Genomic DNA, 23,971 nt, shown 5'->3' with positions numbered 1-23,971 from the left:
GATTTTTATTAGAAGTTGTATACCTATTTATTGACGTCAGAGCTGCTAGAGGATCAGTAGTTTTAGCAGGTTGAAAGTAAGGCTTTACAGCCCGGGCAAAGTTTGAGGCTCTTGAAATCTGTGAGTACTGAGTAGTACATGATTTATATTATTTGATTAAGGATTTCATATCTAATTCAATCTAAATCTAAGCTTGATTAATCACAATTTTATTAAAAAAAACTGAATGGTAGCACAAAAGTTTGATTTTAAATATTCAGTTATCTAAACTGCTCGTCACAAAAATGGGACAGCAAAATTTTTGATCATGGTTCTCGCAAATTTTTTTTATGTCTCAAAATAACCTTGCCAGTTTGGTGATTAAGGGTCGTTTACAAATTATATATTGGAAAATTTGAAAAATGGGGTTATTTTTACTTTTCTTGTTTTTAATTTAACCCTTTCTTTAAATCTTTTGTGTGAGGGATTAGCTTTCACCCTGTATATCCCTGGAACTGTACACTTTTTGTACAGCACATGGTAGAATGTAATGTAGAAGGTCATGAGAAGCTGAATGACAGGAATGAATATACAGGGTATCCCAATTCATTAAATCTCATGAGGTAAATTTTTAAAACCGTTTAAAATGTATAATGACGTTAGTCTGTTTATCAAAATTGAAATTTTGCCTTGACTATTTTTACTTTATGCAAAAGTTTATTAAAAATGTTTTGCATGTACTAATTACATTTTTTAAATAAAGTAGGTACTAAGACCTCAATAAAAGAGTTTGTAATCATCTTTGTTATTCAAGATGGGGTCTGTTGATGTACATATCTGCCTGTTTTGTTTCTATTTTTCTATACTAGTATACTTTTGGCTTAGCTAGTTGAAAGATTATAAGAGAAGCAATTATACTAGAAGTTACTTGTCATTGTTAATTCCAATCGTTTCCACTTACACCAATAATACCAAATCATTTATTGTAAATAATAGTAATATCTGAAAGCAGTGTATTAATCAATTGAGAGCCGGATTAGAAGCCCTGAAAGATAATAACGAAAGCAACGAACAAATTGTTTTATTGTTCAGAGATTATAATTATAATAGTAAAATTTGTGCGAAAAATTGGTAATATATGTTTAAATTTGAATAAATCACTTCGATTTCTTACACTTCTTGTTAATAATACTCACAAGTATACTAAATCAAAAAGAACTGCTAATTTCAGCTACTTATTATATGAAAGTTGTGATTTTGATTTAAGTGATAAATCAAATCTACGAAGTTTGGTGATTGACACCAAAGGTTGAACAGCATATTCTTTATAACAGTTAACAGATCTCACATGATTCAGTTTAATACCTATCCACTACAAGCCTCCAAAATTAGCAAGTATTTTATTAAAAATGGTGATAATGACAAATAAAAATAATTAATAAAATAAATGAAACCTTATAGATGTTGCGTTAAAAAAATTTGTAAAAATTATATGAAAGTTACGTAACATATTATTATTTAAACGATAAAAAGAAACTATACGTTGTAAAAGCTTTCTAATGTAGGCTTAAACTAATTGAGTTATTAGAGAAATTTAAGGATTGCATTAAATCATTTAAACCGAACAATAAAATATACACTTGATTTTCATTTATATTACCTATATAAACATCTATTTAATACATAATTTAGAGATAAGCAAAATTAAATGGCACTTGTTTATTATTTATTTACTTGTGGACAAAGTTTAAGAAACTAAGAAGTAATGGCTACAAAATTAAGTTTTTTCGAAAGAACAAACGTTATAATAAATAAAAATTAATCAATGGTTTGTTCAATAAACCAAAAATGTATAACTTTACCAGTTGAAAATTATTTTGATTGGAGAATTTAGTTCAGGGCACTGTCAATAACTGAAACATTGCAAATTAAATTACAACAAAACGTCCTCATATTAATTAATTATATCCACAAATTGTCACCGAATCCGTCATTAACTATTTACACGGCGCATTTGCAAGGAAAACTGGATTTCTCCTTCATTCAACTGATACATGATTTATTGATATGACACATATAAGAATATTGACAAAACAAACCCAAAGGTGGAACAAGGCAAAAGATTTTTGTCACTGATATATATTGGAAGAAAATCAATACATTTATGGTGAATACTAGAATTAATTAGATTGAAGACATCCATATACCATTTAGTGCCATATATTCAGAAAGCGCCCTATAGCAACTGAAATGGTTTAACAAACCAACTGGTAAAACAAAAAAAATACCTTTCTAAAGAGCTATTAATTCATTAAATAATACTTATCCGTTCTCAAGATATTTAAGATTTTGCCTAAGTAACCCGAGGCGCCCTCAACGGGAAACGAGTAAAGTTAGAGGCAACTTTCTTTTATGAAAAATGTGTAGAATTACTGCAAAAACTTAATTGTGTTATCACACACGAGTTAGAAATGAAATGCTTCCAGTAGTTAGTTGAAAAGCACTCATGGAATTATATCTTATTGTTAAAATGCTTCTTACAACACATGTTATGTAATATACTAATTTATTGATGTCTGCTAATTCAAAAATAACTGAGAAAACCCTCAAGTCACTTACAACTTAGTTTCACTCCATCAAACTAGAAAATTAACACGCTTTTATAATTTAAATTTTAATACAACACACGTCCATAAAGTGCCCATGCTTGTCAACATTAAAATCGCTATAAATCATTTTACTGACTGAATTACCCATCTCAGGATAACACGCACAAGTTGCCTAATGCATCCATTAGGAAATGCTTTCCATTATTCCGGTGAGGATGTGTTTAAAGTCTTGAATACTGGGTAGACGAATTTGATGAAATGAGGCTTTTAGTGGTTTGTTCTAGAAATACTCAAATTTTTGTATTATTCTTATGATGGCAGTAGTTGTGACGATTTATATGATTGTTGTATTCCTAAATTAGATTACTTAAATGAATTCAAATAACCTGACTATTCATTGATTACTTAAAACACAGTTTTGCTACATGAATTCTTACATGATAGATGAAATCACGCAGACGGGAGGAAAAGATGAATCAATTCAGTTTGATTGAATTGACCAAATAAGAGGAAAAAATACGAATCAATCAGTTTTATGACAGAACTACTGTTCAGCTTTATATTCTATTTGTGTCTGATTTTCAAGAAAAGACAGTTTACTAACAACTCTAAATTGTCTCAAAGTTAGTCAGTTCAGAATAGTGCATAACTCAAGATGAAAAGAATTTTGTGTTGTTAAGATTATGGTAAAATTACTGTAATATTCTGACATGGTATGATCGTTTGATGGTCCATTAGAATTAAGAAATGTGTGCAAAACGAACATCAAAACATTAAAGGAAATATGATAAAGTTGTAGTTGGTTTACACTGTAATTATTAGTTAATTAACTGTTTAAGAAGATTGGCTGTTTAATTGTTAACTCAGTTTTCCTTTTATATTCATATCACGACAGTGTGGCGAATATCATGGGTTAAATTTTAGCGGTAAATTACAAATGCTAACTATGAAACTAGTTTTCTCCCAACTGTAAATTTCTCAATTGAAATTAAATTTAAAATTGTAATAAAATTTGGACATACCATGTGCCCGTTTTGCGAGCCTCACCACGGTGATCTCGGTTATTTGAAGAGATATAAGAAAGTTTAAATTGGGGAAAAATTGAGCAATTAAGAGTTGATTAAAATGAACTGAAGAATCAAACCAATATAATATCATTCAAAAAAGAGCTAAAAACATTGTTAATTAAAATGGAGCCATATTGTTGTAGCGGATTATTATAGCAAACTGCATGGTAGAAGCTGATCTAAATAGTGATTGAGCCTTAGATCAGATTATTTAAATAATGGGCCTATCCCACATATCATAAATTTTTGTTTTAATGACTGGAATCGAAAGAATAAGATCAAAAAACTAATTTTTCATATTCTTGAAGAAAAAATTATGGTCGTAAATGTTCCTACATTAGTTTGAATTTGTCCATTAAATTTAAAAGATCTGTTTTGGCGCGCATATGACGTACGTAATTCTGGGCGATTTTATTGGCTGTTGCACGCCATCTGTTTCACTTCTTGTCGCTGATTGGTTGATAGTGTAGTACGTCACCGGCGGCGGGCGTTTTAAACATGAGATTAATGTAGTTTTTATCATCATTTTTTTTCTATTTAGACTTAAAATTTTTGAAAACAAAAAAATACGGGTATAATATTTTCAATCCGTCTTTGTAGTTATGAAATAAAAAAAAATTATGGGACAGGCCCATTATAGTACCTAAGATAAGTAATCAATCAGCCCTATCCTATAAATTTAATTTTAATTACTTTCAGTGCATTTTATGTATTATAAATATGTCATCTGAAATAAATAAACATTATTATTATTATACATATTACATTTATTTCTATTAGTATAGAACATCAATTGATTGATTTTCAGATTGTTCTTCAAGCATTGAAACTACGTTCAAAGATCAAACATGTGTGGGCATCTTAATAATAAAAAAATTACAACTGACGACAAGTAAATAAACGTTCTATTAATAAAAACCAGTTTGGAGGTTTTGTTTTTAGTGTATTTCAAGCCGTTTCACTAGTTGTTGCAGTTGGCGTGGATTAAATTTAGAAATTATCCAATGGATCTTCAGGGTATGAATTTTTGTTTCATAATCCTGCTGGTATTAGTTCATTCAGGTATGTATGGAGCTGCTCCAGAGTTTTAATTCTAAGCTGGACATCATCTACTTCATTAATTATGCTTAACAATACCAACTTTAGGAAGTTGTTTGGATTGTTACTCATGCAATGTATCAACTTCACAACTAGACGAAGATGGATGTAACGGTATAGGCACTGTAAGAAAGTGTCCAGGAAATAGTGTTTGCCTGGCTGCAACCTATGAAAGTAAGTTAAATGTTTAAAAGATGAGGTTTTTAGTAGGTATGTACATTTCTTTTTAGTTAAAACTGGACAACTAAAAACCTACAACAACATGCAGTCTTGCTTTCCCCAAATGGATGGTCAGGAATGTGACAGTTACTTTAAAACCCAGAAAGATCTTCATCGAGGTGTGACCATTATCCCCAGCACGTGTTACACGTGTGCCGGTGATAATTGCAACAAACGACAAGATAAACCCAGTCATGGAAATTCTCTAAAAGTCATTTCTTCATTGCTTTTGTTTTGCATGTCTGGGTTGATATACAGAATATAATAATAATGCCATATAGAATTGATTATTAAATTATTCATTAATTAGGACGTTTAGTATGTCTTTTCTTTATTCTAGTATTTTACATTTACTTTAAAAAATTGTTATTCACTCTGATTATTTTTTATTTTACTATATTTAGAAAGATTAGTAATAAATTGTCTCAGCTTATTCTTATTTCATTAAAAGAGAGTAACCATTCACCATAGTGAACTGAATTAAGTGTAAAATTACTGAACAAAATATCCTAAGATAACATGCAAAATAGGAGAAAGTTTCTATAAACAACCCTCTTAAATGCCCTTTTTTCGAGATACAAGGTGTCAAATTTGAAAAAATAATATCGTTTTTTGTAAATATTTCCGGAACTCTCAAATTCACTTTGTAGGTATTAACGTTGTTTTACTCATGTATTGGAACTGTCGTTCTGCACTATTAATTGTTTACTGGATTTATGTTTGTTTTAATTAAATAGTTAAAACCGTATTTGTAAAGGGCGCGAAAATCCCAGCATAATTCAAAAATTGGTTGTCAAATCTTTTTAACGGCTGACCCCCACTCTCTCTCCCACTCAACTCAACCGGTATTGTCGGCATTTTTCGTGGATGTGTTTTATGCACGGCGTTCTTCTAATTTGATGTGATTTTATTTGTGTTTTAGTAATTAAATTCCGATTATTCTTACAATTTAGTGTAATCTTTTATTGTGAGCAGTCTACACGAGTTCTACTGGTAAGTTCAGTTTCTTGGTACAAACCGTAGCTTTCTGGATTTGGTTGTTTAATGTTGCTCAAATTTAACAAACCTGGATTCAAACTTTTCCTAAGAATAAATAAGATTACAGACACAACAAATTAAAGAATTTCTCCTTCTTTGCACAGTAAATGTGGATTTATTTTCAGCAGCAAGTTAAACATATCATTATTTGAGGCCTGTAGATGCAAATTTTGCCAAGTCAAAAAATTTCAAAATGGGGTATTTGGGGCAGTCATTGTACCTATTTTGAGGGTCATTTCGTTTCAAATCACGCCAAATTCAATTTTCTTTTCTTAAGTTAAGTGTGGTTCAGACTGTGTAGAATACAGTTGAAAAAAGTCACAGTCTTAACTTAAAGTATAATAGTACAAATTTACAAATGGCGCAGCAGTCATGCAATTGTGAATTCCCGCAAATTTTAACCAATGACCAATGGCAGCGCGTGGTAGAATACCACGTGCCACGTGCCAATGTGTTTATTGGCCGCATTTATATTCGCGCGCCATTAATGGCAGTGAATTTAGGTGCATTGTGGGAAAATGTCGGCTTTTCACTTAACAGCTAAAACAAAATACAGCAAACAGTAATGATGGGTGTAATTTTACCGTGATCTGTTATTTACTGGTAAGGTAAAGTAAAATTTAGTGACACTTTTTATGCACTCCCTGTATAGTAGCTGCACTGACGGACTGTGAAACTTGCATGGATGAGTTTAAGAGTTCCTTACAAACATTTTTGCTGTTTTAAAATGGGAGTTACAAATTTTTTGTAACTTTCATCATTTCTGAGTTATTTAGAAAAAACTGGATTGATGCAACCAATTATCAATTCAGTTGAAATTGTGGTTTGAAATTTGAACATCCTGTAATTCAGTTATTTTTGGGAGTTTAGGGTGTTTGAACCATTTAATAGAACCGTTTTGAGCTCTTTTTTCCAGTGGTAAAGAGTAAGAAATTCTGTCTTAAAAATTGCGTACGTACAGGGTGATTGATTCAATTTTGACCACCCCCTTAACTTCCATAATTTTGATTTTAGCAAAAAACGTTAAATACAAAACTAGTAGATATTTAGGTCTACTTTATTGTTAGATAAACAGTTATTATACAGGGTGTCCCAAATTTGAGTAACAAACCAAACTTATGTTTTTTTAAATACAATGACCAACTTTTTATCTGATATTTGAATTTTACGTCAAATTCTAGGCCTAATTGATGTAGAATGTCTGTATCGATATTCAACTGTTTCCACAGCAGCGTCCTTGATTGATTCAATTATGACCTCCTTAACTTCCTTATTTTTGATTTTAGCAAAAAACGTTAAATATAAAACTAGTAGATATTTATGTCTACTTTATTGTTAGAGAAACAGTTATTATACAGGGTGTCCCAAATTTGAGTAACGAACCAAACTTATGTTTTTTTTAAATACAATGACCAACTTTTTATCTGATATTTGAATTTTACGTCAAATTCTAGGCCTAACTGATGTAAAATGTCTGTATTGATATTCAACTGTTTCCGAAGCAGCATCTGTTACTTTAACCATGTTGACTCGACTATGTGATTAAGGGTTAATTTAGTTACTCAAATTTGGGACACCCTGTATAATAACTGCTTATCTAAGAATAAAGTAGACTTAAATCTTAAATATCTACATCTAAATTAATAAAACAAGTTTTTTTACTAAAATCAAAAATAAGGAAGTTAAGGGGGTGGTCAGAATTCAATCAATCAAGGACGCTGCTGCGGAAACAGTTGAATATCGATATAGACATTTTACATCAATTAGGCCTAGAATTTGACGTAGAATTCGAAAAACGATTAAAAAGTCGGTCATTGCATTTAAAAAAACATAAGTTTGGTTTGTTACTCAAATTTGGGACACCCTGTATATTAACTGTTCATCTAAGAATAAAGTAGACCTAAATAATTACTAGTTTTGTATTTAACGTTTTTTGCTAAAATCAAAATTAAGTAAGTTAAGGGGGTGGTCAAAATTCAATCAATCACCCTGTACCTACAGGGTGACACTATACTTTTCTTTTATTTTTTTTTTTTTGTCTCCTGTATTTTTTTGTTTTTGAGTTATTTAACAAAAACTGCTTTGATGCAACATGCAACAAATATTTAAATCAGTTGAAATTTGAACAGGGTTTAAACGACAGTAAAATTCACTTGGAGTAAGAAAATAACTGTTTTAAGCACATTTTTGATATAATCATCGAAAATTTAGATCCGATAACCTGAAAAAACACTATAAAATTTGGTACAGTTAGCGAGAAGTGCGGGGTCAAAGTTTGAACTGTCAGAAACACAATTTGATCTGATCAATCGCCTGTAAAAGACACTTGGAGTGAGAAAATGACAATTTGGTACAGTCATGGAGAAAAGTAATTACTGTAATGCCAGGCAGCAAAAAGAGGATGTTAAAAAATGTCTTCTTAAAACAACATTCTAGAGTTAATATAAAGACAAGACAGAAACAATAATATTTACACCTATTTGCACTATATCAAGACAAGCTTAAATTAAGTGTGGTTCAGACTGTGACAATACAGGTAAAAAAGTCACAGTCTGAACCTCACAACTTGTTTGGGTAAAGTCCATGGCTGCAAATGGGGGTTAATAATTATTAAGCAGCAAAGGTGGTTCAGAACTAATAAAGTTTTGCATTTGCATTATTTAACAATACTTACTTAGGTTTTTACAATAAAGGAATATTTTTTTTACTGTACTTTGTGGAATATCCTTTCTTATACTATACATAACTTATCACAAAAATACTGTAAACTGATTGCTAATGTATGTATTTTGTTTCTATTGTTGAGCAGGAACTTCATATAACCAATTTGACGTTTTAAAGACCTACCACCCAACTCATCATAATGCACATTAAACAGGTAGTTAAATTTATTCCATTCATGCTGGCCATTAGTAAGCAAATATATTTCAGATTATCATTGAAGGATTTAAAAGTTATCGCGAACGGACTGTTGTGGGGCCTTTCGACACACGCCACAATGCAGTTGTGGGACGAAATGGCTCGGGCAAGAGTAACTTTTTTAATGGTGAGTGATTCAACCGCTGAAATGGTACTTAATACTGATTTTTTTTGTACTGTTATAGCCATACAGTTTGTGTTAAGCGATGAGTACGCTCATCTTAACGCTCAACAAAGGCAGAACCTGCTTCATGAAGGATTTGGACCCAAAATGATCAAGGCTTATGTAGAAATTATATTAGACAATTCTGATGATCGTATATTTGTAAGTACTTGAATTTTGTTAATTAATCCGGCTCATTTTTTTGTGTTAAATTATTTTGACATTGGGAGTCTATACTGAGGTATCCACTAATATATAATATGCTATTTCAGGGTTCTTATTATGTTAAATATCTTGATAACCATTGTGGATAGATATTGGACATGATACATGAAACTTAAAATTCCAAAATGTAATAAAAAATAGGTGCTTGCATTTGAAAATCTTAAGTTCATGATCGTAACTTATTTTTGGGCCACCTTGTAGGTATACATAAAATTATATTCAAAAGAAACGCAGTCGTTGACGTGTCCGAATGTTTTTCGAAAAAATTAACAGTTTAATTTAAAATGTAGATATTTATTAGTTAAGTGACTGTAATTTAATACTTTTCTTTTTTTGGACACGTTCTTGTCCCACTTTGATTGTCTCTAGCTACCCTGTATGGTCTTATTGGTGATGGAGTTGCTTTAAAAATTATGTAACTTTTAATTTCACTTTTTTGCACGCACTTCTTTCACACCCTGTATAAGGCAGTTAGTGTGCATAGCTAATAAATCAAGCCCAATGACAATCCCAACCGCATTAAAAATGGCGTTTCAAGATAAGAGGTACTCTCTCTCTCTGGTGATCAGTTTGGAGAACAGTTTCGGGCATTCCAGCTGTCATTTCTCCGTTTGTTTACGTCAATGAGTAAAAAGAACAAGTATCAGGAGGTAACAATAATACAAATTATAACCCGTTTGTGCATTAAGCGAGGGGGACGGAAGTTGATTGCGCATTCGCCTACTGCGCAGTTGAATTGACGCAGTCATTGAAAGTTTGGAGTTTCAAACCCGCAAAAATTTGTTGTTTGTATTTGTTGTAGTATAGTGTTAGTTTGTTTTGTTTGTTTGTGGTTCTTTAACAGTTGAGTTTTGCAAATTTAAATTAAGTTGTACAGTGGACAAGATTAAATTTAGATCTGATAGTGCCAACCGGAAGTTGACGGCCGCCATATTACTCCCCCCGCCTCCCCCTTATTTCTGTCCCCCTCTTTGATTGCTATTGCTCCTTCCTGCTATGTTTACATTTTTTTTATTCATTGGTTTACGTTGATTTTGGTTAGGAATTTAGCACTGGTTTCATAAATATGAAGTGACAGTGTCATATTATTTATAATGTTAGGTTAGGAACGGGTTGCCCGATTCTAGTTCAACTGGCGCTGCATTCTTAACTTGAAACGCCAATACCTATTGTTTTATTTGCAGATCAAGAATAGAGAGGGAGAGAAAGAAATCTCCTTGCGACGCGAAATCGGGGCGAAAACAGACCAGTACTTCATAAATAAGAAAAAGAGTTCCCGAAACGAAATTGTGAATTTGCTGGAACAAGCTGGATTTTCCTGCGATAACCCTTACTACATTGTAAAACAGGGCAAAGTACCAGATTTTCCACTTTTTTATCACACGCACTAAATCTATTTGTATGTTTAGATCATGCAACTAGCTACCGCGCCAGATACTTATCGTCTAAAATTGTTAAGAGAAGTGGCCGGAATCAAGATGTACGACGAGCGCAAGTTCAAATCCATGGAATTGTTAAAGGACAGTGAAGAAAAAATTGTAAAAATCAGGGAATCTTACAGGACAAAGGAGGAACAATTATCGAGGTTAGAAAAAGAGAAAGAGAAACTGAAACAGTATCAGTTGGATGACCAAATTCGACGCGCTCTCGAGTACGTTATTCAGAAGACGCTAAAGGCGGAGAACAAAAAGAAATTAATTGATGTAAGTAGAACTATATCTTTTTATTAAGTCATGTAATTTTGTTAAGGGTCTCAGAACTGAGAGCTTTTGTTCTTAAGAACAATTTAAAAACTGTCTTTCAGTATTTTTAGAAAACCGGTTTTAATATCCCAACTTACAACCACGTTTTTCAATTCTGTACAATGTTACTAGACGGTTGTTTATTTCATAATATTAGTTCTCCACGTCTTTGGCGTATTAAGTCTAAAAAATATAGTGAGAGGAATGCGAGATTCTAGTAGAAAAATGCGAAAAAAAAATGATTTTTGTTCCATTTTAAGATTGAGCAGGCAAATTGTGGAAAAAGTATCGTCTAGACTAGGCTTAACCAGAAATTGAAAATGAGTTTCCTAAAAACATTACATTATTGACTAAATAAAACTTATAGTTGTCTCTAATCTCTAATGTGTTACTGTAATTTCGAAACATTACCAAGTATTTTGTTTTTACATTTTTGTAAATTTAATTACAGAAATAAAAAAGTTACAAAACCGTTTTCATGTTATTTTGAAATCATTTATATAATTTCAGTTGAAATGCCAAAGAGACCAGTCAGGTTCAGAGCAACAAAAACTGGCAGAAAAATTGAATGTCGCCCAAGAAACCATTAAAACCTTAACCAAGAAAATCAAAGAAATAAACAAGGAACTGAGGTTTCTGAAAGAGGAACGGGACATTCTTAGCATTGACTATCAACATCTGATCAAGCAAAAAACCAAATTGGATTTTGACATCAAAGACTTGTCCGAAGAGCTACAAGGCGATAAGAAATCGAAAGAACAGGCCGAAAACGAGCTGGCCCGACTAACAGAAAAAATCAAAAAAAAAGAAGCAGAACTAGAAAAGATTAAGCCGTTGTACGAAGAGATGAAAGCACGCGAAGAAGAGTGCTCGAGAGAACTAGCTTTAAAAGAGCAGAAAAGGAACGAACTATATGCCAAACATGGACGTGGAAGTCAGTTCAAATCAAAAGAAGATCGGGACAGGTTTTATTTTTACTGATTTCAAACAGGGCGGAGCTAACGCAATTTTGCAGGTGGATTAAGAACGAGCTCGAGTCGCTCAACAAACAAATAAAGAACAAGAAGGATTATAAGGATGAACTGGAAGGTGATTTAAAGACCAGAGACGCTCAGAAAATTGAAGAATTGATGAAGAAAATGGAGGAGCAGGGTCAGCAACTGGAACGGCAGAAGGATTACATTGACGATTACAACAAACACTGTGACGAACTGAAAAAGAGCAAGGACCAACATCAAGCAACTAAAAAGTAAGTTTATGTTTGGAATTTTACAGACATTTAGAAAAATCAAGGTTCTGAACCTTTTAAATTGTGATTATTTTCAATGTGTTTTTACTTACCCATTCTGCACAGTCTGAACCACTAGTCCACTAAAATGCAATGTTCTACAGCATGTAGAATGTCATTTATGCCCAATTTGTCGTTAGCGAACACAATTTTTCACCACAAGCTTCTATTAAATGTCCTAAACTTTCTAAGAATATTCTAAAATTATTACAAGCTTCTATTAAGTGTCCAAAACCTTCCAAGAATATTCTGAAATTGTAAGAAGCTCCTATATGTGTTAAACTTTCCAAGAATATTCTAAAATTAGCCAGAAATTCTATAAGTGGTCTGAATTTTCTAAGAAGCCTCTAGAAGTGTCCTAAACATTCCCGAAATATTCTAAAATTTTCAGAAAACTCATTTAAATGTCTTAAACTTTCTGCAAATATTTTAAAATTGTCGAAACTTACCAAGATTGTACTAGAACTGCCAGAAGCCTTCATAAGTGACCTGATTTTTTACCTGCTGCTCCTGCATAGTCTAACACTCCACAAAAAATGAGAATTCTAGGTGGTTTATAATGTGACTTATGTTGATTTTGCTGTTTGGGGACATTGGTAATAGAAATTTCTAATTAGAGACATACAAAGAAATGTTACGTTTTGCTACAATGGAACTGTTACTAAATTACTCACGCTAAAACTGTTTTAGCGAGTTGTGGCGTAAAGAAAGCACCGTCCAAATAAATCTTTCTTCATTGAAATCGGATTTGAGGAAAACAGATGAGCAACTGAAATTTTTGATGGGCAAAGCCATTTGGGACGGTCTGGATAGCCTGAGGAAAGTGTTAGACACTTTTTTAGGTTCGTTTTACTTCATTTTTGGTGCCTTTAAACTGTACGGTAATTTTTAGCTCGAGGTGGCAAAGATGCCGAAATAGTTAAAGGGTGTTACGGCTCGGTGATCGAAAATTTTGAATGCGAAAAAAATATGTACATTGCCGTTGACGTTACTGCCGGCAATAGGTTGTTTTATCAAGTGGTTGAAAATGACCAGGTCGCTACAATGATTTTGAAAGAATTGAATAGGCAAAAATTGCCCGGTGTGGTCAATTTTATGGCTTTGAATCGGTTGGATGTCCACGAACAGCATTATCCTCCTAGTCCGGTAAGTTTTATTGGATTAATTTTACTATAAATATTTATATTTATTAGTTTTAGTTAAAGTAATTCTCAATTAGCTAGACGAAACAAATTATTATTATTATTTTTTAAATTCTGTTATAAAGTCTAGCTAATTTGTAGTTATTTCGTATGTTTTTCTTCGTCTCGGTTTAACGTTTAGAGATGAGTTGCAAAATATTGTATTTTTTAAGGAAAACCATATGTCTGACAATAATTTTGCAAGAGGCAAAAAAGTTTCAAATCAAAGTCAGCAAATAAATTATTAAAGTAATCGATATAGGAGTAACAAAAATATACACTTTATAAATCGATAAGCGCTTTTAGAAATTATTTAAAAAAAATTGATATTAATTTGAAAACTTTGGCGCCGTGCATAGATCACCTTATTTTTGGCCAAGGAATTAGTGATTAAGCGTTGCACAGTCATTGCAGAGACACCCTGTATAGTATATTAAAAAATAAAATAGTATTTTAACTCAATTAATGTAGGATGCAGTTCCCATGGTGTCAAAACTAACCTACGATCAAAAATACGATAAGATCTTCAAGTATTTGTTCGGAAAAATTTTAGTATGCAGAAATTGGGAAGTGGCCACTGAGTCGGCTAGGAATTTCCGTCTAGACTGCGTCACTTTGGACGGTAGGATTGCACCATCACTATCAACCATTTAACAGTTAAAAAACCAAAAATTTTAGGCGATCAAGTATCATCCAAAGGTGCCTTAACAGGCGGCTTTTTCAACCCGTCTAGGTCTCGATTACAGACGCAGAAAAACCGCACCGAAACCATTTCGCAGATTCAACAATGCGAAAGAGAGCTACAATCATTAGAAAAGCAACTTGCTCAAACCGAAGCAAACAGCAATGCTATCGTAACCGATCTGCAAAAAATTGAGATTAAAAACAATAAAGCTAAAGACATTTACGACAACGTGAAAGGTGGTTAAATCACATTTCTTCCAAACATTGTGTAATCATCGTGGTTTTTCAGTTGGGTTGCGCTTAATGCAAGAGGAACTATCCAACATTGAAAAACTCCAAGTATCTAAAGAGCGATCGTTGTCGCAATGCAAGTTGAGCCTGGAATCCATGCAAACAACGAAGGAAAGTTTGGAGTCGGAACTGCACCAAGACTTGTCTTCGTCTCTGTCAGAGGCTGATCAGCAACAAGTGGATTCGCTGAATGACGACATTCAAAAGCTGCAAAAGGAAAACAAGGACGCGTCTAATACTAGGATGAAGTTCGAAACCGAAAAAAATAAATTGGACAACTTGCTGAGTAATAATTTAATTCGAAGACGAAATTATTTGTGGAACAACTTACAGGTATGTGTTTATGGTTTGTAACGCTCTTTTAATTGTCTTTTTTATTACTATATATTTATTTTTTCATTCTTTGACAACTGACTGCTAATGAACACGATTTTTTTGTGTGATTTTCTGGCTATAAATTCACAATTGTAGGTTGGTAATAAGGTTTAGTTGAAAAGGAACAACCGTCCTGGAAATTTGTTTTTGCATGAATAACCACCTTATGCAATTTTGTTGTAAAGCATAAATTGCTTTATAGCTTGATGGTTTTTAAGGTTTAATTTTAGAGCTCTATAGTAGAGTAATGCAGTCTAAGGCCATTTATACTTCGATGGTCAAAATTGATGAGAATTTTAGTATAGAAAGTTTGGTTGATTTACGTTCTATAGCTTGATGGTTTTCAAGGCTTTATTTTAGAGCTCCATGGGAGAGTAACGTAGTCTTGTTTATACCTCAATGGTTTAATTAAGCAAGACTAGGGTAGTGGAAAAAGATTTTTAGAGTAACATTTTGTGAACCCCTGCTGGTGTCAAACATTTTGTCAGTGTCACTGGAAATAGGTTAGACGCACTGAACATTTTGGGTAAAAATGGAGGAACATTTTTAATAACACTGATTTCACTACGTAACAAAATTTGGGTAGTGTTTTTTGGGAGGTTTCGAAAAAATTGGTATAAGCTCAGGAAAATCGATTTTTTTCAGTTTTTAACAAAATTTTGCTTAAATTTAACCGGGGGAAGAAATTTTCCATGTTTTTGTCACGATGAAGTTGTAGGGTGGTCAGGAGACCTCAAAGGAAGCCAACTAAAAATTTTGATTGGGTTCCCTAACTTATAACCTATCAAATTAGGTCAATTTTTTACGAATTTTAAGCATTATTTCTAGATTGTTTAAAGATGACCTAAAATTTTTATTTTCTGACCCGACCTGGTCATACGGGCGTAGAAAAATCTGTATTAGACAGAAAAAAATTGTCCGATACCAAAAGTCTTGGCTAGAATATCAAAAACTATCGTAAATTTAACTAAAAACATGCAGATTTACCAATTTTGCAACAAAATTTGATGTTGCCTATTTTCAATAACTATTATTTTATATCAATATATAAGAAATAAAAAATAAAGAAATTGGCTCATAAAACCACTAATATCACATTTTCAGGCAATATGTTAGGTTGCCGCAGTTAAAAATATTACCAAAAGTCCTTCTTCTTTGTTTTTTTACTTTTTATTTATTCTTTTCTTGATAAAAACTAATCGTTTTTAAATATAAGTAACACCGAATTTTGTTATTGCAAAAGTCGCATAATCATTAAAAATCGTAAACTATAAGTTATATAAAGACCCACTTAACGCAATGTTTTAAATATTCCAATAGGAAATTTCTGAGGAGGACCGTATTCGGAAATTAAACAACTGCAAAACCAAAGTGGAGGAAATCGATCAAAAAATCGAAAAAGTTAACAAGGAACTCAGCATCATCGAAACCAAACTGAAAGAGATGGAAAATGACTTGAAACACGAACAATCCGTGCTGGAAAAATGCAACCGAAACAAAAAAGAGTGTCAGGAGCAAATTAATGAAAAGTCAAAAAATTTAGAGAAGTACGCCTTGAAGCAGTACTTACTCGAAGAGGAAATCGAGAAGAGCGCGGAAAAAATCAAGCAAATGGGCGCATTGCCACCGCAAGATTTATACCATAAATACATTAAAATGCCCATCAATGTGCTTTTTAAACAACTTGATGAAATTAACGCAGAGTTGAAGAAGTTGATTCCCATTAACATGAAAGCTGTGGACCAGTTTGTGAGTTTGTCCGACGAGATGGATAAACTTAAAAAGTCGTTGGAAAAAGTAGAGAAGGGGTAAGTGTTCTACTGATTCTAGTACACTTTTGGGTAGCAGAAAGTTTATAGGAAAGAGGGGATAGCACGTTTGATTGATGTATTGGACCATCGGAAAGTCGAAGCGATTCACACGACTTTCAAACAAGTTTGCAAATATTTTACCGAGGTCTACAAAAAGTTAGAGCCAAATTGGAATGCTAAGTTGGTTCTATATACCATTGAGAGTGACGAAGGTCGTGATATCACTCCGCAAGATACGAACGTGGACGTGTTTACCGGTAAGTTTATAAGAGTAATCACCAGGATTAATTTTGTATACAGTATGTTCTAAATGCCAGTTTCGTACAAAAAACTTAAAATGCCAAACTTCTTCCAAGTCTTTGGCTTAGTCACTTGAGAGAAATGTATTCACTGTGTTATCGTGAGTTTGACGTTTTCTAACTGCATTCGTTTTGTAAGTTGCGGGCTATTGAACTCTCTTTCTTACACGCAATTATTTAAGGGACGCAAATTGGATACAAATTTGATCTACTTATTAAGTAGTCTACGTTATTAAGAAGTTTGACAAAAGTAAGTACTTAGGGCAAATTTCAAAAGTAACCGATAATTTTACCGGTTAGTTGCACCGGTGGACGAATAGAAATTCCGGTTAAACCTAATTTAATAATTTTTTTACGGTAATTAAACATTTTGGTTCCTTTGACTGTCATCGATATATCATCTGTCAATATCAGCCTGATTCAAAATTCCAAAATTTAAAATGTATTGACCGGATTCATAAGAACAAATCGATTATCAATCGAAAAATCGGATTTTGAATCCGATGAGCAAAAGGACGTTTAAGAATTGCTTTTTCGATCAGTAATCGATGTATTTCAGTGCATTCATAAGAAAATTTGCTAATCGATATGTTCTTACGAATGCGGCCATTGTGACTCCGTGAATATTGTTGGTTTTCTGATAATTTTAGTGTTTGGACATGTTCAGTTCAATACAATAATTAGTAAATTCAGTAACAATGATTTTTTATTAATATTTATTTCTACATTTAAATTCATACTTGCATAACTCACATCAGTGTTAGTAACAGTTTCAATTAAACACCATCTTCTTTTAAAAATATCTAATATTTTTTTTGGTGGATTTATAGATGCTTTCCAACTTCCTGTGCTGTGTTGATTTAATAAAGTACTTACATTTTCTTCAGTGTCTTCTATGTATTTCATTTGTTAAAACCTAACATCAACTTATACTTTTTTTAAATCAAGTGAGTATGTACATACTATAGATGTTTTGCAGGACAATATTATTTCCGTTCCTTAAAAACCCATTTTGATCAAACAGGAACCGAAATTATTAATTATTTAAATGTTAAATTAGGGATGACGGCAAATGTCATATCCACCGAAAAACCGGGAGTGAACCCCGGTGATTCCGGTTTACTACCGATAGAATACCGCTTATTCTACCGATCAATTTAGAAACGCTCCATTTCTGGTACTCAATGATAATTGAAAGGAATTGGTAGATTAGCGGTTTAACCGGTGAGTTTTGGAATTCGCCCTTACAACTAAAAACTTATTACTTATTGACATGTACTTTTTACTTTAATATATGTTTCTAGAGGAATGCTTGCTCTATGAGGATCTTTTAACATATCGTATAATAAGATAGATAAGCATATCTCATAACATATGTTAAGTGGAAAGTAAAACCATAAAGTATAACATTTGTCATAATTTCATACCTCTGAAATATTGCATCCACGATGTCAGAGCAAAATCGAACAACTCTTCTTAAAATAGCCATTTTTGTGGATAAATCTCAAAAATTATTAAAAAACACATTTGAAAAGACACTGAAAATACATACAATTAAATGTGAGGGCTTGGGTAATAACATTTCAGCAGTCTACAAAAATGGCAATTACGCGCTTGTTACTAAACCCAACAACCGTCAAAGCCGTTGGAACTTTCAAACTTGTTACGTCATTATAGTGTTTGGTTTCATTTTTTCTAGGTATGGGAGTACGTATCACGTTCATCAAAGAAGGCGTCGAAGTCGAAATAAAAGAGATAAACCAATTATCGGCCGGTCAAAAGACGATGGTGGCGCTGGCGCTAATATTCGCAATTCAAAAATGCAATCTCGTCCCTTTCTACTTATTCGACGAAATCGATTGCGCTTTGGACAAGGAACGTCGTGAAACGTTGGCCAACGTGATCCACGAGTTGTCGTCCAGCGCACAGTTTATTATCACCACGTTTCGTCCTGAGTTGCTCGTGCATGCGCACAAGTGTTTCGCGGTCAAGTTCCAAAATATGGCGAGTCACTTTGAGTCCGTGACTCGGGAGTTTGCCAGAGAATTCGTCGAGCTTGATCCCACTCACGGTTAAAATTTTCTTGTTGATCAACTACTGGATACAACTTTCCTATTTATTTATTTATTTAGCGTATGGCAAATGTTTTTGTTTTTTTTGTATTGATAATTATAAAATTATTACTTTTGTTAAGGAAAAAAAATATGTTGAGAACTGTTAAACAGTTTTTCCAGGTAGATATTACCATTAATATTCTATAACCAAACCAAAGCTTTAATCAAATAAACTTAATTGTTCTTATTAACTGTTGAATTTTTTTTTATAGTAACATACTAAATTTAGATCTCCATCTCAAATGGGAGGCCAGGAAGATACGAAATTTGACATTTGATCAAAAGCTATTTCGTTAGAATCCACCGCCGGAGGAAGTCATTTCTTTCTCAATAGCAAATGTGGTGTCACTATCAATGTTGAATTTAAAATTTGAATATTCCGAATACTCCGAATTGCACATTGCTAAGATTGTGTGTGATATTATGGAAAAGCCGGACTGCCTTGTGCCACATAGTGAACCAAGCTCAACTTCTAGCAAGTTTCCTGATCCCGAAAGAAACCCCAACTTATGACTTGGAAAGATGATGTTGGAAATGACATAGTTTTTCAACTCTGCACTGGTATGGAAATATTTGTCAAGTATTTTTAAGTTGGGTTGGGTTGGTTTTGATCTTTTGATCGCAATTATCTCGTAAACAAAGTTTCAAATCAGAATTTTCATCATCATTTTTGAAAAATACTCAATGACCAATAAGGTGGAAAACTGAAAACCATCTTCCTGTATGTACGCCACTGGAGAATTTTTACAAACGTCATTAACTTCACATAATGATTATTAATTTTAAAGAGCTTGTTTCAAATTTGATCAAAACTGCTCCAAGGGTTATGACAAAAATCCGTTTTTTTAAACTGTATTTTTCAGCAAAATGACATAATGCATGTCAACTTAAAAGTGAACCACTCGGTACAATATCATTCACGGTACTATCTGTAATCACTGCAGAAATACCAAAGATAAAACCTTCAAGGCATGGGCGTACTAAAAGTAAATTTATTATTCGTCATAAAAAAATATCAAATCAAAAAAGTTCTTTTTAGGTTCAACCAACATTTTCTTGTAGAATGAATCCAACTCATACAGAAATTTTCTGAAAGAGCGCATGGTTCCAGGAAATAACCTTACTCAACCAAAGAGCAAGAGCGTTGGTGGTTATTAAAACGGCTGCGCGTAACCCTCTTGAAAAACTTATTCAAGAAGGACGCCACGAATTGCTTAAAAACGTAGTTTTAGTAGGAATGACAAAGTTTAAGAAACTAAGAAGTAATGGCTACAAAATTAAGTTTTTTCGAAAGAACAAACGTTATAATAAACATTAATCAATGGTTTTGTTCGATAAACCAAAAATGTATAACTTTACCAGTTGAAAATGATTTTGAGTGGAGAATTTAGTTCAGGGCACTGTCAATAACTGAAACATTGCAAATTAAATTACAACAAAACGTCCTCATATTAATTAATTATATCCACAAATTGTCACCGAATCCGTCATTAACTATTTACACTACGCATTTGCAAGGAAAACTGGATTTCTCCTTCATTCAACTGATACATGATTTATTGATATGACACATATAAGAATATTGACAAAACAAACCCAAAGGTGGAACAAGGCAAAAGATTTTTGTCACTGATATATATTGGAAGAAAATCAATACATTTATGGTGAATACTAGAATTAATTAGATTGAAGACATCCATATACCATTTAGTGCCATATATTCAGAAAGCGCCCTATAGCAACTGAAATGGTTTAACAAACCAACTGGTAAAACAAAAAAAATACCTTTCTAAAGAGCTATTAATTCATTAAATAATACTTATCCGTTCTCAAGATATTTAAGATTTTGCCTAAGTAACCCGAGGCGCCCTCAACGGGAAACGAGTAAAGTTAGAGGCAACTTTCTTTTATGAAAAATGTGTAGAATTACTGCAAAAACTTAATTGTGTTATCACACACGAGTTAGAAATGAAATGCTTCCAGTAGTTAGTTGAAAAGCACTCATGGAATTATATCTTATTGTTAAAATGCTTCTTACAACACATGTTATGTAATATACTAATTTATTGATGTCTGCTAATTCAAAAATAACTGAGAAAACCCTCAAGTCACTTACAACTTAGTTTCACTCCATCAAACTAGAAAATTAACACGCTTTTATAATTTAAATTTTAATACAACACACGTCCATAAAGTGCCCATGCTTGTCAACATTAAAATCGCTATAAATCATTTTACTGACTGAATTACCCATCTCAGGATAACACGCACAAGTTGCCTAATGCATCCATTAGGAAATGCTTTCCATTATTCCGGTGAGGATGTGTTTAAAGTCTTGAATACTGGGTAGACGAATTTGATGAAATGAGGCTTTTAGTGGTTTGTTCTAGAAATACTGAAATTTTTGTATTATTCTTAGGATGGCAGTAGTTGTGACGATTTATATGATTGTTGTATTCCTAAATTAGATTACTTAAATAATGAATTCAAATAACCTGACTATTCATTCATTACTTAAAACACAGTTTTGCTACATGAATTCTTACATGAGAGATGAAATCACGCAGACGGGAGGAAAAGATGAATCAATTCAGTTTGATTGAATTGACCAAATAAGAGGAAAAAATACGAATCAATCAGTTTTATGACAGAACTATTGTTCAGCTTTATATTCTCTTTGTGTCTGATTTTCAAGAAAAGGCAGTTTACTAACAACTCTAAATTGTCTCAAAGTTAGTCAGTTCAGAATAGTGCATAACTCAAGATGAACAGAATTTTGTGTTGTTAAGATTATGGTAAAATTACTGTATTCTGACATGGTTTGATCGTTTGATGGTCCGTTAGAATTAAGAAATGTATGCAAAACCAACATCAAAACAATAAAGGAAATATGATAAAGTTGTAGTTGGTTTACACTGTAATTATTAGTTAATTAACTGTTTAAGAAGATTGGCTGTTTAATTGTTAACTCAGTTTTTCTTTTATATCCATATCACGACAGTGTGGCGAATATCATGGGATGCCAGTTACCAATCTGAATTACCTTATTAAATTCATATTTTCTAGTAAAAATCGATCCTGGTAAATTAAAAAAATAATTAAAATAAAATAATTAGTAATGGGTAAAATAATAGTAATGGAAAAATTTTAGCGGTAAATTACAAATGCTAACTTTGAAACTAGTTTTCTCCCAACTGCAAATTTCTCAATTGAAATTAAATTTAAAATTGTAATAAAATTTGGACATACCATGTGCCCGTTTTACGAGCCTCACCACGGTGATCTCGGTTATTTGAAGAGATATAAGGAAGTTTAAATTGGAGAAAAATTGAGCAATTAAGAGTTGATTAAAATCAACTGAAAAATCAAACCAATGTAATATCATTCAAAAAAGAGCTAAAATTGTTAATTAAAATGGAGCCATATTGTTGTAGAGGATTATTATAGCAAACTGCAAATTAGAAGCTGATCTAAGTAGTGATTGAGCCTTAGATCAGATTATTTAAATAATTATAGTACCTAAGATAAGTAATCAATCAGCCCTATCCTATAAATTTAATTTTAATTACTTTCAGTGCATTTTATGTATTATAAATATGTCATCTGAAATAAATAAACATTATTATTATTATACATATTACATTTATTTCTATTAGTATAGAACATCAATTGATTGATTTTCAGATTGTTCTTCAAGCATTGAAACTACGTCCAAAGATCAAACATGTGTGGGCATCTTAATAATAAAAAAATTACAACTGACGACAAGTAAATAAACGTTCTATTAATAAAAACCAGTTTGGAGGTTTTGTTTTTAGTGTATTTCAAGCCGTTTCACTAGTTGTTGCAGTTGGCGTGGATTAAATTTAGAAATTATCCAATGGATCTTCATGGTATGAATTTTTGTTTCATAATCATGCTGGTATTAGTTCATTCAGGTATGTATGGAGCTGTTCCAGAGTTTTAATTCTAAGCTGGACATCATCTACTTCATTAATTATGCTTAACAATACCAACTTTAGGAAGTTGTTTGGATTGTTACTCATGCAATGTATCAACTTCACAACTGGACGAAGATGGATGTAACGGTATAGGCACTGTAAGAAAGTGTCCAGGAAATAGTGTTTGCCTAGCTGCAACCTATGAAAGTAAGTTAAATGTTTAAAAGATGAGGTTTTTAGTAGGTATGTACATTTCTTTTTAGTTAAAACTGGACAACTAAAAACCTACAACAACATGCAGTCTTGCTTTCCCCAAATGGATGGTCAGGAATGTGACAGTTACTTTAAAACCCAGAAAGATCTTCATCGAGGTGTGACCATTATCCCCAGCACGTGTTACACGTGTGCCGGTGATAATTGCAACAAACGACAAGATAAACCCAGTCATGGAAATTCTCTAAAAGTCATTTCTTCATTGCTTTTGTTTTGCATGTTTGGGTTGATATACAGAATATAATAATAATGCCATATAGAATTGATTATTAAATTATTCATTAATTAGGACGTTTAGTATGTTTTTTCTTTATTCTAGTATTTTACATTTACTTTAAAAAATTGTTATTCACTGTGATTTTTTTTTATTCTACTATATTTAGAAAGATTAGTAAGTAATAAATTGTCTCAGCTTATTCTTATTTCATTAAAAGAGAGTAACCATTCACCATAGTGAACTGAATTAAGTGTAAAATTACTGAACAAAATATCCTAAGATAACATGCAAAATAGGAGAAAGTTCCTATAAACAACCCTCTTAAATGCCCTTTTTTCGAGATACAAGGTGTCAAATTTGAAAAAATAATATCGTTTTTTGTAAATATTTCCGGAACTCTCAAATTCACTTTGTAGGTATTAACGTTGTTTTACTCAT

General features: G+C 32.3%; 2 protein-coding genes across 2 annotated transcripts; both read left to right on the top strand.

The window, feature by feature from the left end:
* Nucleotides 1-4,493: 4,493 nt before the first annotated feature.
* LOC145733588 (structural maintenance of chromosomes protein 3-like) lies at nt 4,494-19,293 on the top strand. Its single transcript, XM_081986485.1, has 18 exons — nt 4,494-4,717; nt 4,802-4,927; nt 4,984-5,965; nt 8,820-8,888; nt 8,942-9,056; nt 9,115-9,254; nt 10,502-10,672; nt 10,727-11,020; nt 11,570-12,024; nt 12,075-12,308; nt 13,038-13,189; nt 13,240-13,493; nt 14,000-14,150; nt 14,207-14,449; nt 14,502-14,836; nt 16,199-16,686; nt 16,738-16,946; nt 18,688-19,293. Exons 4-18 carry the CDS (start codon nt 8,874-8,876, stop codon nt 19,062-19,064), a joined length of 3,633 nt encoding a protein of 1,210 aa, XP_081842611.1. The 5' UTR covers nt 4,494-4,717; nt 4,802-4,927; nt 4,984-5,965; nt 8,820-8,873; the 3' UTR covers nt 19,065-19,293.
* A 3,587-nt stretch (nt 19,294-22,880) lies between these two features.
* On the top strand, nt 22,881-23,732 carry LOC145733528 (uncharacterized). The gene is made up of 3 exons (XM_081986391.1): nt 22,881-23,040; nt 23,125-23,250; nt 23,307-23,732. The coding sequence occupies exons 1-3, from the start codon at nt 22,983-22,985 to the stop codon at nt 23,558-23,560; spliced, it is 438 nt and encodes a 145-aa protein (XP_081842517.1). The 5' UTR covers nt 22,881-22,982; the 3' UTR covers nt 23,561-23,732.
* The last annotated feature ends 239 nt before the right edge of the window (nt 23,733-23,971 follow it).

The sequence above is a fragment of the Ips typographus genome, linkage group LG9 (genome assembly GCF_016097725.1).
Source record: "Ips typographus isolate SLU linkage group LG9, UJ_Ityp_2.0, whole genome shotgun sequence".
Classification (NCBI taxonomy): domain Eukaryota; kingdom Metazoa; phylum Arthropoda; class Insecta; order Coleoptera; family Curculionidae; genus Ips; species Ips typographus.
Note: the sequence above shows the minus strand (reverse complement) of the source record. Positions and strands in the feature narration are given on the sequence as shown.